Here is a 12,695-nt window from a genome sequence, read left to right as displayed (position 1 = left end):
TCCCTGTCCAGTACAAAAAGGCTGACTTCTACAACCAAACTAACAAAAACTGTGCTGGAAGAGAGTGACCAAACAGGATTGTGAGTTTTCTGGGATTTCCAACTTTTCACTGACATTTCTTTAAGGGAAACCACATTTTCCACCAGCTGAAAATTCTTCTCACTGTGTGAAAATCGCCCTCATGCATCATGGCGATACCTACCACCTAGTACCACTTGGTCTCGCCCTTCTCTTAGTCCCCTATCTGGTGTTGCCAGTTCCTAGGCTAACTGTTTAGACCATTCCTACTCAACACAATACTCCTTCTAATGCCACCTGGCCCCAGCTCCAAGCAGAGGACTAAAGGGGTGCTCTTTCTGCAGTCATTAATGGGTAATCCTCAAAAACTTTGGAGCATGGTACAGTTTGCAAAAGCACTTAAAGGTCTCCAGATTGCATAGTCAAGTGACAATGATTTATCGATGAACGCGCAGTGTTTACTATGATAAGGAAAAAGGAAACTCTCTAAGGCAAACGGGGAGGGGTTTTATTACTCAAGTGTACAGCACCCACATTGGAGAGAGAATTCTCACCTTGGTTGAAACATCTGCAATCAGGTTCTGCTTATTTGGATCTACAAACTCCACAGGCTGACCTTCAAATTCAATCTTCCCCAGGACTGTGCCCTGTGGAAGAAGGCAGTAGACAGCTAAGTGTAAGCAAAGAAGAAGTTGCAAACAGTGGCGCAGGTACTGACAGACAAAACTCCGTAGGAAGTGGAACAGCTGCTCCAAGCCTTTAGTTTAACATTACAACCACTTCAGGCATCTTCAGAAGTTTGCTAGCCTTCACCAGTATCAAAAGTGGTTTAAACACCCTATATTTTGGGGGAGGCAAAGCAGGCAATAAAATCAGTGGATATGGGGCTAGGTCAGCTGTCTAGGAGTAGCAAAATGGAGTGCTACTCAGGGGAGATCAGAATTCAGCTCTCAAGATGGCAGGCTTGTGGGTCTGGGAGCACTCCCAAAGCCAGCATGAACCTTAAATGTTTTCCCGTGCTGTCTTCTGCCAACCACTCTGGTTGACTGCAGGAGCAACTCTGGTATCATGCACAGGGAGTTGCATCCTCTCTTCTCAGCAGAGGCATGGCTGGACCTTTCAGCATGGGAGGAGGAAAGTGAAAGGGAGCGAGGGGGTGTTTTCATATCCCTTCCTCAAACTCCTATGATAAAGCATGGTACCTTTACATTCTGTAGCCCCACACTAATGTGTGCAATGGGACTACACACTGGCTTCAAAGGTACTCCCGTGCACAGCTGGACCACGGCCAGGCCACACACTGTAGTACCTGAGACATTGCAGTCATTTCCCTATTCTTAGAGCAAGAAGGAACTCCAGTCTCGTGGACACCTGTGTGTGCAAACTGTGGGTAAGTGACAAAGGCAAGCACTGGAAGGGCTAGAAGCTGCTACCTTTACTCATACCACCTAGCATCGTACACCACACGTAGCCACAGTGGGACAGGGATAGCCCCCATGTGAGTAGGGGTGGCGGAGTCTGTCTCCCAGGTCTTCATTTCAGGTAAAATGCCGTTAACAAACTCTTTGCTAAGTTGCCCTCTTTCTGGGACTTTGAGGAGACTTCTCTTTCCCTTCTCACATTTGCTGATTTGGTGAAGTTTATATGGGGGCAGAAGTTGAAAAGGCCTGTGTGACCTTCAAGAGACAGCCATTTGGGAGCTCTGAAAACTGCTAAGCACTGCCTTGCAATCCTGGGAAAGCTGATTACAACAACCCCCCACCCCCTCACCTCACACTCACAGTGTCTTACCTTGACACTGGATTACTTAATGGCATGGTGCCCCGTGTTTACTGTTCATTTATGCATTCATCATGGTGAACCCTCTTCTCATCTCCCATTGATAAACATACACGGAGTGAAATATTAAGCTAGTTTTTCAACCTGACTAAGATTAGTGGGAGAAAAGGTGACATGATGCATTTTTTAAAAACCATAAACCAATATCGCTCTGAGTCCAACATAATGCGCATTACTACCGTACGGTGTATGCTAAGCAAATGGTTATTGAAAGCACATTTACTATGGATGAAAGGGGCACTGATCTATTAAGGGATACGTATCAAGGAAGTACAAAATGTATTTCCATTTACAAACATACTATATTAAACAGTACTTGTCTTCTGTCTACAAAGACAGGCATTTTCCTTAGTATTAATTTGTGCAAATACTATACTATGCAAGTTAGCTCCTTCAGACACTGCTGGGTGGAAGGAATGCAGGTTTGGACTGTCTCATACAACCCAAATACCTAACAAACAAAAAACCAGACAAGAGCAATAAAAAAGCCTCAGCAGTGCAATGATTTTTATTCCAGATGGATTTGATAATTGCTTTACCCAAGATGTGAAATGTACCTTGCCATTAACCTCCCTCCAGTAACCTAATATTCCACATGTCCTTCAAGGGTCAGTGCTGGGAAACCAGATAGGACTAATGGCCATAAAAAAAGAAAATAAAAGGCTTAGCCCCAATAAGGTGTAATTGGCCTCATCTAGGAATTAGCGTAGCGCAGCGCAGCCGTTTGGTCTCCTCAAGACCCGTTAGATTAGGGCTGTCCCTTTCCTTGGAGGGTCAGATATGAAATAACACAGAAGGAGTCCCACCAAACTCTCTCTCTCTGCCTATATTTGGGTCTGCCCATCTCTGCCTACCCACAACACGCACACACACACACCTGCCTGCCTGGGACACCCTCAGGCTGTAGCAACCCCTCTCCCCTCCCCGCCCGCTTTGTACTGACCCACTTGTACGGAGTGGGAAGCCAAGAGGAGAAGAGCTCAAGGACAGTTAGGGAATTCCTGCTCTGCCTCAGCTCAGGGGTACTGGAGTCGTATGGGGCGGCAGATGGAGGAATCTCATCTGGACCGGTGCTCGGGCGGGCAGGTCAAAGTGTGTGCGGTGCACAGGACTTGGCAGAGCAGGGCCCTGAGTCAATAGCCTTAGCCACTAGGGAAAGCACGGGATGAGGCTGGGTTTAACGTATTTGGAATCAGGGAGGGGGATCATACCTTGCCCCGAATGATTTTAGTCAGCATCCTTGTGTCAATCCCACACAGAGCAGGCACCTGGAGGAAACATACAAGAGAGCCCAGTCAGAGAACAGCCAGGGGAAAATTACAGACAGATCACCTTGCTGAGCAGCCTATCAGAGAGACACAGTCCCAGGACACACCTCTCCTTCTCTTTCCCTCTCTCTCCTTTGCACATTCCTTCCCCTCCCCATGTCCCCTCTCAGAAATGGCAGGGTTCCCCAAAGTATCTAGGTGCTGTGCTGGGCAGCTGGTACCTGTACAATTAAACACCTGTGTGGCATATGCCTTTCTGTCTAGTCTGTGGGCCCAGTTCTGGCCTAACACCAGGGGGCTGGGTCCTCAGCTGGTATAAACTGATACAGCTCCTCTGACAACAAGTCGTTGGCTTCAGGGATGCGACCCTGGTTTTCCATCGGTGGGACTCCATTAACTTCAATGCACTTACTCCCAATTTACACTGGGGTGCGCGGCCTCAGAATGTGGGCCTACCTGAGCAGACCCCTGATCCATTAGCAGCACACACTGGTGTCTGCACCTGGAGTAGTTTGAAACAGGGGAGCACATTGGAGAGAAATAGTTGGAAGGGAAAGTAATGGAGAGTAATCACACAGGCAGGGAGAGAAAGTGAAGTGAGGATAAACTTAACCTAACATGAAAAATGAAGAACGAAATATCCCCACTTAATGAGTATTTCTCCTAGTTAGTCTTGTCCGTGTCTCCTCATTGTCTCGGAAGTAGGAAACCCAGAAAAAGCCCACTGCAAACTAAAGAGAGCAGGGGTTTGCCAGCACAAACCAAAGGTCTGATGATAGGAGCTGTAGCTCACTGTCAGACAGAATCTCTCTCTCCTGGTTTCCATTACTCAAGGAGTCACCTAGCAGTTTCCTCAGAACAGATATTCCATGTCGAGTATCCGGTCTGGTTGCCCAAAGATCTCTCACCTTTTCTTCTTGCAGCCACTGTCCCAGAGTTTTGACTGCCCGCCAGTGACTGTAGTCATTGCTGTAATCCAGCACCAGCAAACCTGAAACCTGCAAAGAGGAAAGAAGAGAAGAAATTCCGTTTTGCTCTTATGGGAAGTAAGGAAAACCCAAGTCCCCACTTCGTGTGTGTGCGCGCACGTGTGCATAGGCAGAATTTCCCAAGCTTTGTCATGGAGTGGAGGTCACTTCCCTCCCAGTCACAATGGCACGGATCATCTCCCCTATCCCCACCATTTGTGATCACACAGACCACCTCTCCTCCCATGTACAATCACATCACATCGCTGTGGCAACTACAGCAGTTCCTTTCAGGGGAAAGTCAATTGAGGGAAGTACATATAGTGTTTTTAGCTGGCTTCAGTGTGATGATCATTGTCCTCCTGGAAAACAGTGACCACTATTGCTCTTCATTTCAGCTCTCTTGCTCTCCTGTCTATTTCTCTCATCTGGGAAGAAGGAAGAGACCTAATGTCCTGCAACCAGTCAACTTTCTTCTTCCTCTGCTAGAAGGCGGGAGAGATCTTGCTCCTCTCCCTGGCTTTGGTAAGCAGCCCCACTGCAACTCCCCCTCCTCCTTGGGGCTTCATTTCTACTTCAACCATTGCTCTCATACCCCCTATCTCTCCCATCGCTATTCACATAATGCTACCATCTTCCTTCCCTGATAGCTGGGGCAGTTTAAACTAAGGGCTCATCTACACAGAGAAGCTGCACTGGTTTAACCCAAGGTGGACGTTATTTACACCTACTTAGGCTTGGTCCACACTGGGGAGGGGGATCGATGTAGGAAACGCAACTTCAGCTACGAGAATAGCGTAACTGAAGTCGACGTTTCCTAGATCGAACTAAGTTTACTTACTGCTGGTCCACGCGGTGCAGGCAAGCTCCCCCGTTGACAGCGCTTCCTCCTCTCGGCGAGCAGGAGTTCCGCAGTCAATGGGGGTGCGCTTCTGGGATCGATTTATCGCGTCCAGATGAGACGCGATAAATCGATCCCAGAAGGTCGATTTCTACCCGCCGAATCAGGCGGATAGTGTGGACCTAGCCTTAGTTAAACCACTGCAGAGCTGCGTGTGGACCAACCCAAAAGCCGCAAGGAGCTTTGGGACCCTTACAGTGGAAGTGCAAGTACTAAAATCTTCACATGCCGCGTAGGCCTGGTCAACCCCGGGGCAATGAGTTGTGATTAGCAGAAGCGTTAACCATGTGCAGCTGACGCATTTTAACACACCTCTATCTCTGTTTACACTAGAAATGTTTACAAGCCTGTGCTGGCGAGCACACTTGCTAAGTACACCTCATTTTCCTACTCTAAACAGCAGCTTGGCAAAACTGTAATCCTTGCTGTATCAAATGGAGGATATTCAGATTTTAAAGGTCAGAAGGGACCATTAGATCATCTAGTCCAGCAGTTCCCAAACTGTGGGTCACGACCCCATTTCAAGGGGGTCGCCAGGGTCAGCATTAGATTTTCTGGGTCCCAGGGCTGAAGCCAAAACCGAAGCCGAAGCCCGAGGGCTTGAGCCTGGGACAGCAGGGCTCTGGTCCCGCCCCACCCTGCCCAGGGCGGCAGGGCTCAGGCTCCGGCCTCCTCCCACCCAGGGTCATGTAGTAATTTGTGTTGTCAGAAGGGGATCATGGTGCAATGAAGTTTGAGAACCCCTGATCTAGTCTGACCCTCACCAATCTCTTCAGTAAAGACGGCCTCTGTGCTCAGACGGCTCTCCCTTGCCATGATCTGATCTCTCTATGGCAATTTGCCTCTGGGAGACAAAATCACATCTGAGGCACCAGAAAGAAAGAAAAAAACCCAATCTTCTGCATGTTTCTGGGAAGTTCCATCTAACTTTCCCCCCTCTGTGGATGAGCCTGAAAGATGTCAGTGCACTGCCATCCACCCCAGGGATTAGTATTTCTAAATCCGCTCTCCACTGGATTAGTTTGTCCAGCCCTGGTTTTGCTCTGCCATTACCTTGATTCCATCAGACTCTAAAAACTTGCTGAGGCCCATTTCATCCAAGGCAGCAGTGTCCGGCGCCCCACCATTGCCTACAATGGGGTTAACCATCGTGAGAATCTGCCCCCGGTAGCTGGGATCTGTCAGGGTTTCAGTGTACCTGGGTTAAAAACAAACAACAGACAACTGTTGGCATGGGGCTGGGAGCACAAAAACCAACATAAACCAGCCAGCAGTGAACTCCCAAATACAAGGCAATGGTGAGTCTGGAGGGATTCCCAAGGAGGGATAGATTTAAACACATGATTAAATGTTTTGCTGAATTGATACTCAAACCTAAGGTTTCTATGAGATCAGTACTGGAACATTTTTAGCCTAATTTTCCAAATCAGATAATTGCACTCTGCCTACATTTCCCTTTGCAGCTCCAATTGAATAAGTCATTCTTCACTTTCTCTATGTCCTGTTGCTGTGAACTGTTAAGTAATTGCTGTCTTACAATCCAGAAATGGCTGTATTTCACCAGTGGATGAAATTATCCTTTCGTATACTTTCCCAAGAGCATTGGGTATTTCAGGATGAATTTGCCCTATATATACACATAATGTATTATTATTGTTGTTTAAATGGTATGTAATTGGAAACTCCCACAGTTTACCAGATATCAGCAATTTGCAAGAAACATTTTTATGGAACGCCAGCCCCACTGCCAAAAGATTAATTGTCAAACACTGGAAAACTCTTTACAAAACCCAGAATGGTTGCAGGCTGATACAGACGAGTAAGTGCTCTAGCCAACGCAGAGAAACGACGTGTCACTTAAACAATGCCCATGAAATATTCCGCGGTATGCTTGTCCTGCTTTTGGAAATATATTTCCTGCTCTGGTTAAATATGCATGAGATTTTCAGTGTTAACATATGGTTATAGTAAATGCATGGTATGCATACATTTGGCACATATAATATATATAGTATAGTATATATAGTCTCCTTCCTACTGGATTTTTTACGCTATCAAACATCCTTCCTTAATGACAAAGCCAACATAATTAACCTTTATGTGTTATTTGTATTTAAAAACATTGACAAAAAGCCACTGGGTTTGGCTTTGATGTATAGGCACAGCTCTGCACTGGGACATAATGCCCTTAAAGCAGGCATGATGCCTCCTATAGCTTGGAGGAATGGCACAAGGAATGACACAGATGGCACAAGAACTAAAGAGGCATCCAGATCCAGTCCTCTCGGGACTTGCACAACAAGTCCTGCCTGATCTCTGTAAATTCCTGCCAATCACTTCCTCTGCTAGAAAATCCGTGGGAAACAAACACACAAAAAAGGGAGCGAACATGTCAGGAAAAAAAAAAGGGGGGGGGGGACTTTTTTATTTTTTGCAAATCTATCTTTAATTCTTCCTGCCTTTGCTTCTAAAACCAAATTATTTTTATACAACTAGTTGAATTGTTTGTGACCATTTCTGTGAAAAATCATCCCATTCACCAAAATTCAAAAATGTCACCAAAAAACCTTGTCAAAAAATTGGAAATGCGCCAAAATGTCAACCAGTTCTAGTCATGTAAAATTCAAACACCTCTCCAGCATTTCTTTTCTGTAATGTTAAGTGACAACTCAAGAATTCAGTTTGTCATTGAAAAGACACGGCTCCATGTACTAATTCACAAGCTCAATCTGAACCTAGTCAGGATTCTAGTAACATTCAGTTCACATAGGACATTGCTCAGAGGCTTAAGAGAGGTCTTGGCATAGTCACTCCTATGTCAACACTACATCAGCTCATCAGCACACTCACTTCCATACTAGTAACTTGCTATCTATCCTGACAGGACTTAATGCCAAGACGTCCATCTATTCCTGCAGACCCTTATCCTGGTACAGTGTCATTAAAGTCAATCCACGGAGAACTACAAGGTCTCACTCTCTGCCCAGCAATCCCTGGATTTGTAACAAACCCAGCCACATTTGTGCCCTGTGAGAACACTGCAAGGTCTAATCCCCCCCCCCCCCCCCAGCATTCTCTTCTCCATAGCAGTCAGGGTTTCCTACCACCCTAAAGCGGGATGCAACTGGTCACCATCCATCCCTGGACTCCTGGGCTCAGCACCTCACCCGCCGAGTCTGCGCGACACTCAGCCCCCGCCTCCCAGCCTAGTCCACCCAGGTTTGGTCCCGTTCTCCAGCCCTGAGCTCCTGCAGCCACTGTGCACAACCAATGGGGCTGAAACCGCTGTCCTCCCGAATTCTGCCTCTGCCAATGGCACACACTATGCACAACATACATGTGATTGTGGGTGCCACTCAATACGGAAAATGTTCTACTTCAACCAGGGACAGGGGGCTTGGGTTCAAAGTGGGACAGTCCTGCAAAACCCAAGGTGGTTGGGAGGTAGGGGGTTATGCCCATGGACAATAAAATAAACCTTAACCCCTCATATTTTGTTTCTTGCCCATCTGTCCCCTAGAACAGACCATTCCTTCTGAGTGTGTCCTCTGCGTATCGTCAGTAAACGAATACTAAATCCAGCCTCTGCTGCTGAGCTGCAGTGTTGAAGGGAAATTAATCCATCAGGTGTTGCTTGACTTTTGTGATGTGACAAGATTTATTACCCATAATCTATCACAGGGAAGAGAACTCTGGTGCCCTCCATCATTTTGATCTATATTAAACAGTTGTTTGTTGGCAGGTATATTAACACAGCTAGTAATTAGTGCTGTCGAAAAGCATAAGTAATTGCCTTGTGATGCAAAACTTTGCGAACAGATTTCTTAGGCTGTAATTTACTGTTCTCCCCAATGGAACAATGTAAAAACCCATCTTGCAGTATTTGTTCCACATAGGGAGAGCAGAGTTTGGGGAGAGTGGAGCAGGTGCACAAAGATTTGCATTGAAACCTTGAGTTTGAATTTTACCTCAGAAATATCTTGATTCTCCCTCCCATTGACACCTGCTGTTCCTCACTAATGATCTTATTGTATCAAGCAAGTTTGCACTACGGCTGACTTTCTCATCTGGACAATCCTGCAGAAAAAGTGGCCAGTGATCTTGTTTGATTGACCAGGTCCATTAGCTCCGAGGCTACAGCAGACTCATGATCTTCTACATTAAAGTTGGACAAAGAGTCCCAACATGCTAGTGTGCATCACACGCTCTCCCTAGCTGAGGGGCTCAGAGCTCAACAGCACGTTTGATCCCTGCATGAGTCACCACTTGTAATGATGCCCTCTGGGAACCTCTGGGAGGGCTGAACTTGGGTCCTGTGGATTTAAAAGCATCAGCCTCTATTACTTGAGCTAAAGGACGAGCTCCATTGGCTTAGAGACAATAGCGGACTCATATACCACTATATGGGACCGAGCCACTAGAGGGAGACAAAGACACACTTGGCCAGTATGTTACAACTTATTGTTGCGTGCCATTAAGGTGTTACCATGTTTCAACACAGAAGTGACTGCATTTCAAAGCTTAGGAAAGGGATTTACCATAGTTATCAGTTTGCAAAATAGGGATGGCATGATAGAATGTTTCTGAAAGTCCCCATGAGCACTGAACCCTTATGCTTTCTACCATGATGCCGGCCATCACGTTTGGGAGAAGCTCCCCAAAAATATCCACAAAACTACCTTTTTTCCACCTTCAAATCCCTCCTCAAACCCTCCCTTGCCCATGATGCACAGAAAAAACTCGACAACAGTTAGGCTACTAGTTTGAATTGACCACTGCTTGTCATGCTGATCAATATTGTCTCATTGTTTCTTTGTACACCCCAGTTAGTCTGTCTATATCCATATAACCTGTTGTCTCTTGTCTTATACTTAGATTGCAAATTCTTTGGAGTAGGGACTGTCTTTTGGTTCTGTATTTGTGCAGCACCTAGCACATCAGGGTCATGGACCATGACTAGGGCTCCTACACATTCCGGTAATACAAAAATACATTATTATTAATTTAATAATGATAAATAATACTAATAATAATGAATAGGCAGCTGTTTATCTTTTTTCCACCGTTTAATGCTGCAGTACAAAAAGCATCCCTACTTATGTATCCTTTGTGTTTGCCTTACCCAGCAAGACCAGTGTTGAAGACAACTTCACCGGCTGTGGACGACGGATGGCCAAAGGAATAACCCTTCATCTTCGTTCCATCATCTAGCACCAAGTTTGCCGTCTGTGCCTAGAGAAACAAGTTACATGACACTCAGATCTGTATTTTAAATGAGCACACCCTAAAGTTGGGAAAAGACTTGAGGTTAATAGGAAAACATCCAAGGTACACGGCTCCCATGCCACTTGTGATGCAAAGCACAAATTCCCTCATCCCCAAGAAATTGTCTACTATCTTGTCCCCCTTCAGATGCCTCCTTCATGCTCCCTTCTGCCATGATGCTTACAGAGCACAGTCAGCTGACAACAGCTATGTGGGTGACAAGTCAAACTGAGTACAGAGTGAGGCTAGACATAAACGTGCTTGTTGGACCATTTTGCCTCCGCCTCCCAGTCTCCCACCTTCTGTATCTTGCAATTAACTGAGGGTATAAACTCTTTAGGCAAGTCACTGTCTCTTTACTATGTGTTTGTTCAGGGCTCGATTTGACAAGATTCTGAACATACGGGCCCCAATCCAACACAGCACATCAGCACATGCTTAACTTGGACTTCAATGGGATAACTCATATGCTTAACATTAAGCATGTGTTTAAATGATTTGCTGGATTTGGGTCAGAGTGCTAACTGCCTCGCAGGGTCCAGCTCTTAGTGCATAGGAATTGCCAGACTGGATCACACCTTGGTCCATCTAATCCAGCATCCTGTCTCCGACAGTGGCCAGCTCCAGATGCTTCAGAGGAAGATGCAAGAGACCCCACAGCAGATATTTATGGAATAACACGTCCCCAGGGAGAGCTTCTTCCTAACCTCAATGAGTTAGTGGTTGTCTTAGGGAGCGCTTAGCACAATAGGTCCCATCCATCACTGGGGCCTTGCAATGGGGTGGCTCGCCCCTTAATGGCTGGAGGGCTGGGGCTAGCAAACCCTGATTACAGAATGAGTCCCACCGGAGAGGGATGAGGTGATTCCAGTAAGCTGTGGGGGGAAAGCTGTGAATCTCTGGCTATGCTGGCAGAGAGTAAGGTTATGTCTTCCCTAGAAATGCTGCAGCAGTGCTGCCGCAGTGCTTCAGCATAGACGCTTGCTCCAGTGATGGGAGGGGTTCTCCCGTCCCTGTTATAAAGACACCTCCAGTAGCTAGGTCAACAGAAATCCTTCCATTGACCTTGCACGGTCTACCCCAGGGGTCAGTTCGGCTTAATGACGTCACTGGCGGGGGGGGGGTGGATTTTTCATATCCCTGAGTGACATAGCTGGGTTGACCTAACTTTTTAGTATAGCCCTCGCCTAAGTAATCTCCTGCACTGGGGGAAAGGAACCAGTGGGGAAGGACAAACTCTAGGTGGGAGGTGCTAGGAGGCAGAAAGACCGGAGGGGGTTGTGCCCCACTGAAACTGAGATGAGGACTGCGTGAGTTTGGGTTCCATTTTGGAAGACTGTGGTATTTCAAATTATCAGGAGAGAGACACTGAACTGAGATTGGGGCCTGCAGGACCAGTGGACCAGAGGACTGAGTAAACTGGACACCACGTAGGGAATGTTTTAATTTCCTTTGCACTGTGTGGAGTTGTCTGAGGAGCCCTGAAAAATGGGGAAAATGAGATAGGGCACAGCCAAGGTACCTCTGGCCATGAGGTGGTACTCTGAAGGCTGCTGACCCCACTACAGGCCTCTGGAATAACTATGATATAAGCTAGAACTGCTGTGACCATTTTGCTAGAGTAGCATTGTTACTTGTAGGTGGTGTTTCTGTCACTTGTCCATCACTTTCAAAGGAACTTTATCATGATCACAGGTACTTTGTCTTGTTTTAAAATTACTTGATATAGCAAGGTAAAAAACATCCATCCAGAGCACGTTCATGGTTTCTATGGCTTATGCCAGCAGGCTCTGAGCTGAACAGGAATAAAATGGGTAGGTATGGTAGTGTGGGTGTGTCACCTCGGATTACTGCAGTTTGCAGGCCTTCTTCCCTCAGAAGTGCTAGATGGGGCACATAAGCTATCAAGACACCTTGTACTAGAGTTAGGGTGACCAGACAGCAAGCATGAAAAATTGGGATGGTGATGGGGGGTAATAGATGCCTATATAAGACAAAGCCCCAAATATTGGGATTGTCCCTATAAAATCAGGACATCCGGTCACCCTAACTAGAGTTTCTGTAACTATACCGCCACATTTGTATTCCACTCCCAGACCATGAAAGTCAGTGACTGCACTCCCCCTTAGACGAGCTAATTTTCATAGGTAGGAATTATGCCAAGAGAGGCTGCTGTCGGTATGGTCTGGTGACCTAACACTTTCATTTTGTAATTACAACCACTGCTCCTAGGAGGATTTCAAAGCTCTTTATGACATTAATTAAGCCACAACACCCTTGCACAGAAGATAAGTACAGCAATCCCCATTAAAAAGCCAGCATTTCTTATCAATGGTATCTGACACTATTTCAATTTTCTCCTTTACTTCAAATAGATCTCCGTGGTAAGTGTGCAGTAACAGATAGCGAAGGTTAGCTTTTTAATGCTTTGTGGAA

The 12,695-nt window shown here is 46.3% G+C and overlaps 1 protein-coding gene across 1 annotated transcript in view; it reads right to left on the bottom strand.

Moving 5' to 3' along the window:
- Positions 1-12,695, bottom strand: part of CPS1 (carbamoyl-phosphate synthase 1) — a 121,892-nt gene that overhangs the window by 97,052 nt on the left and 12,145 nt on the right. Inside the window, exons 2-6 of the mRNA XM_034785103.1 lie at positions 10,117-10,226; positions 6,048-6,192; positions 4,034-4,123; positions 3,069-3,125; positions 573-665 (exon numbers count right to left, since the gene is read on the bottom strand). Coding sequence (XP_034640994.1) covers positions 573-665; positions 3,069-3,125; positions 4,034-4,123; positions 6,048-6,192; positions 10,117-10,226 — 495 coding nt within the window. The remainder of the gene's footprint in view (positions 1-572; positions 666-3,068; positions 3,126-4,033; positions 4,124-6,047; positions 6,193-10,116; positions 10,227-12,695) is intronic.

This window comes from Trachemys scripta, chromosome 11 (assembly GCF_013100865.1).
Source record: "Trachemys scripta elegans isolate TJP31775 chromosome 11, CAS_Tse_1.0, whole genome shotgun sequence".
In the NCBI taxonomy this organism is placed as follows: Eukaryota; Metazoa; Chordata; order Testudines; family Emydidae; genus Trachemys; species Trachemys scripta.
The sequence above is the reverse complement of the archived record's forward strand: the minus strand, read 5'-3'. Positions and strand labels throughout refer to the sequence as shown.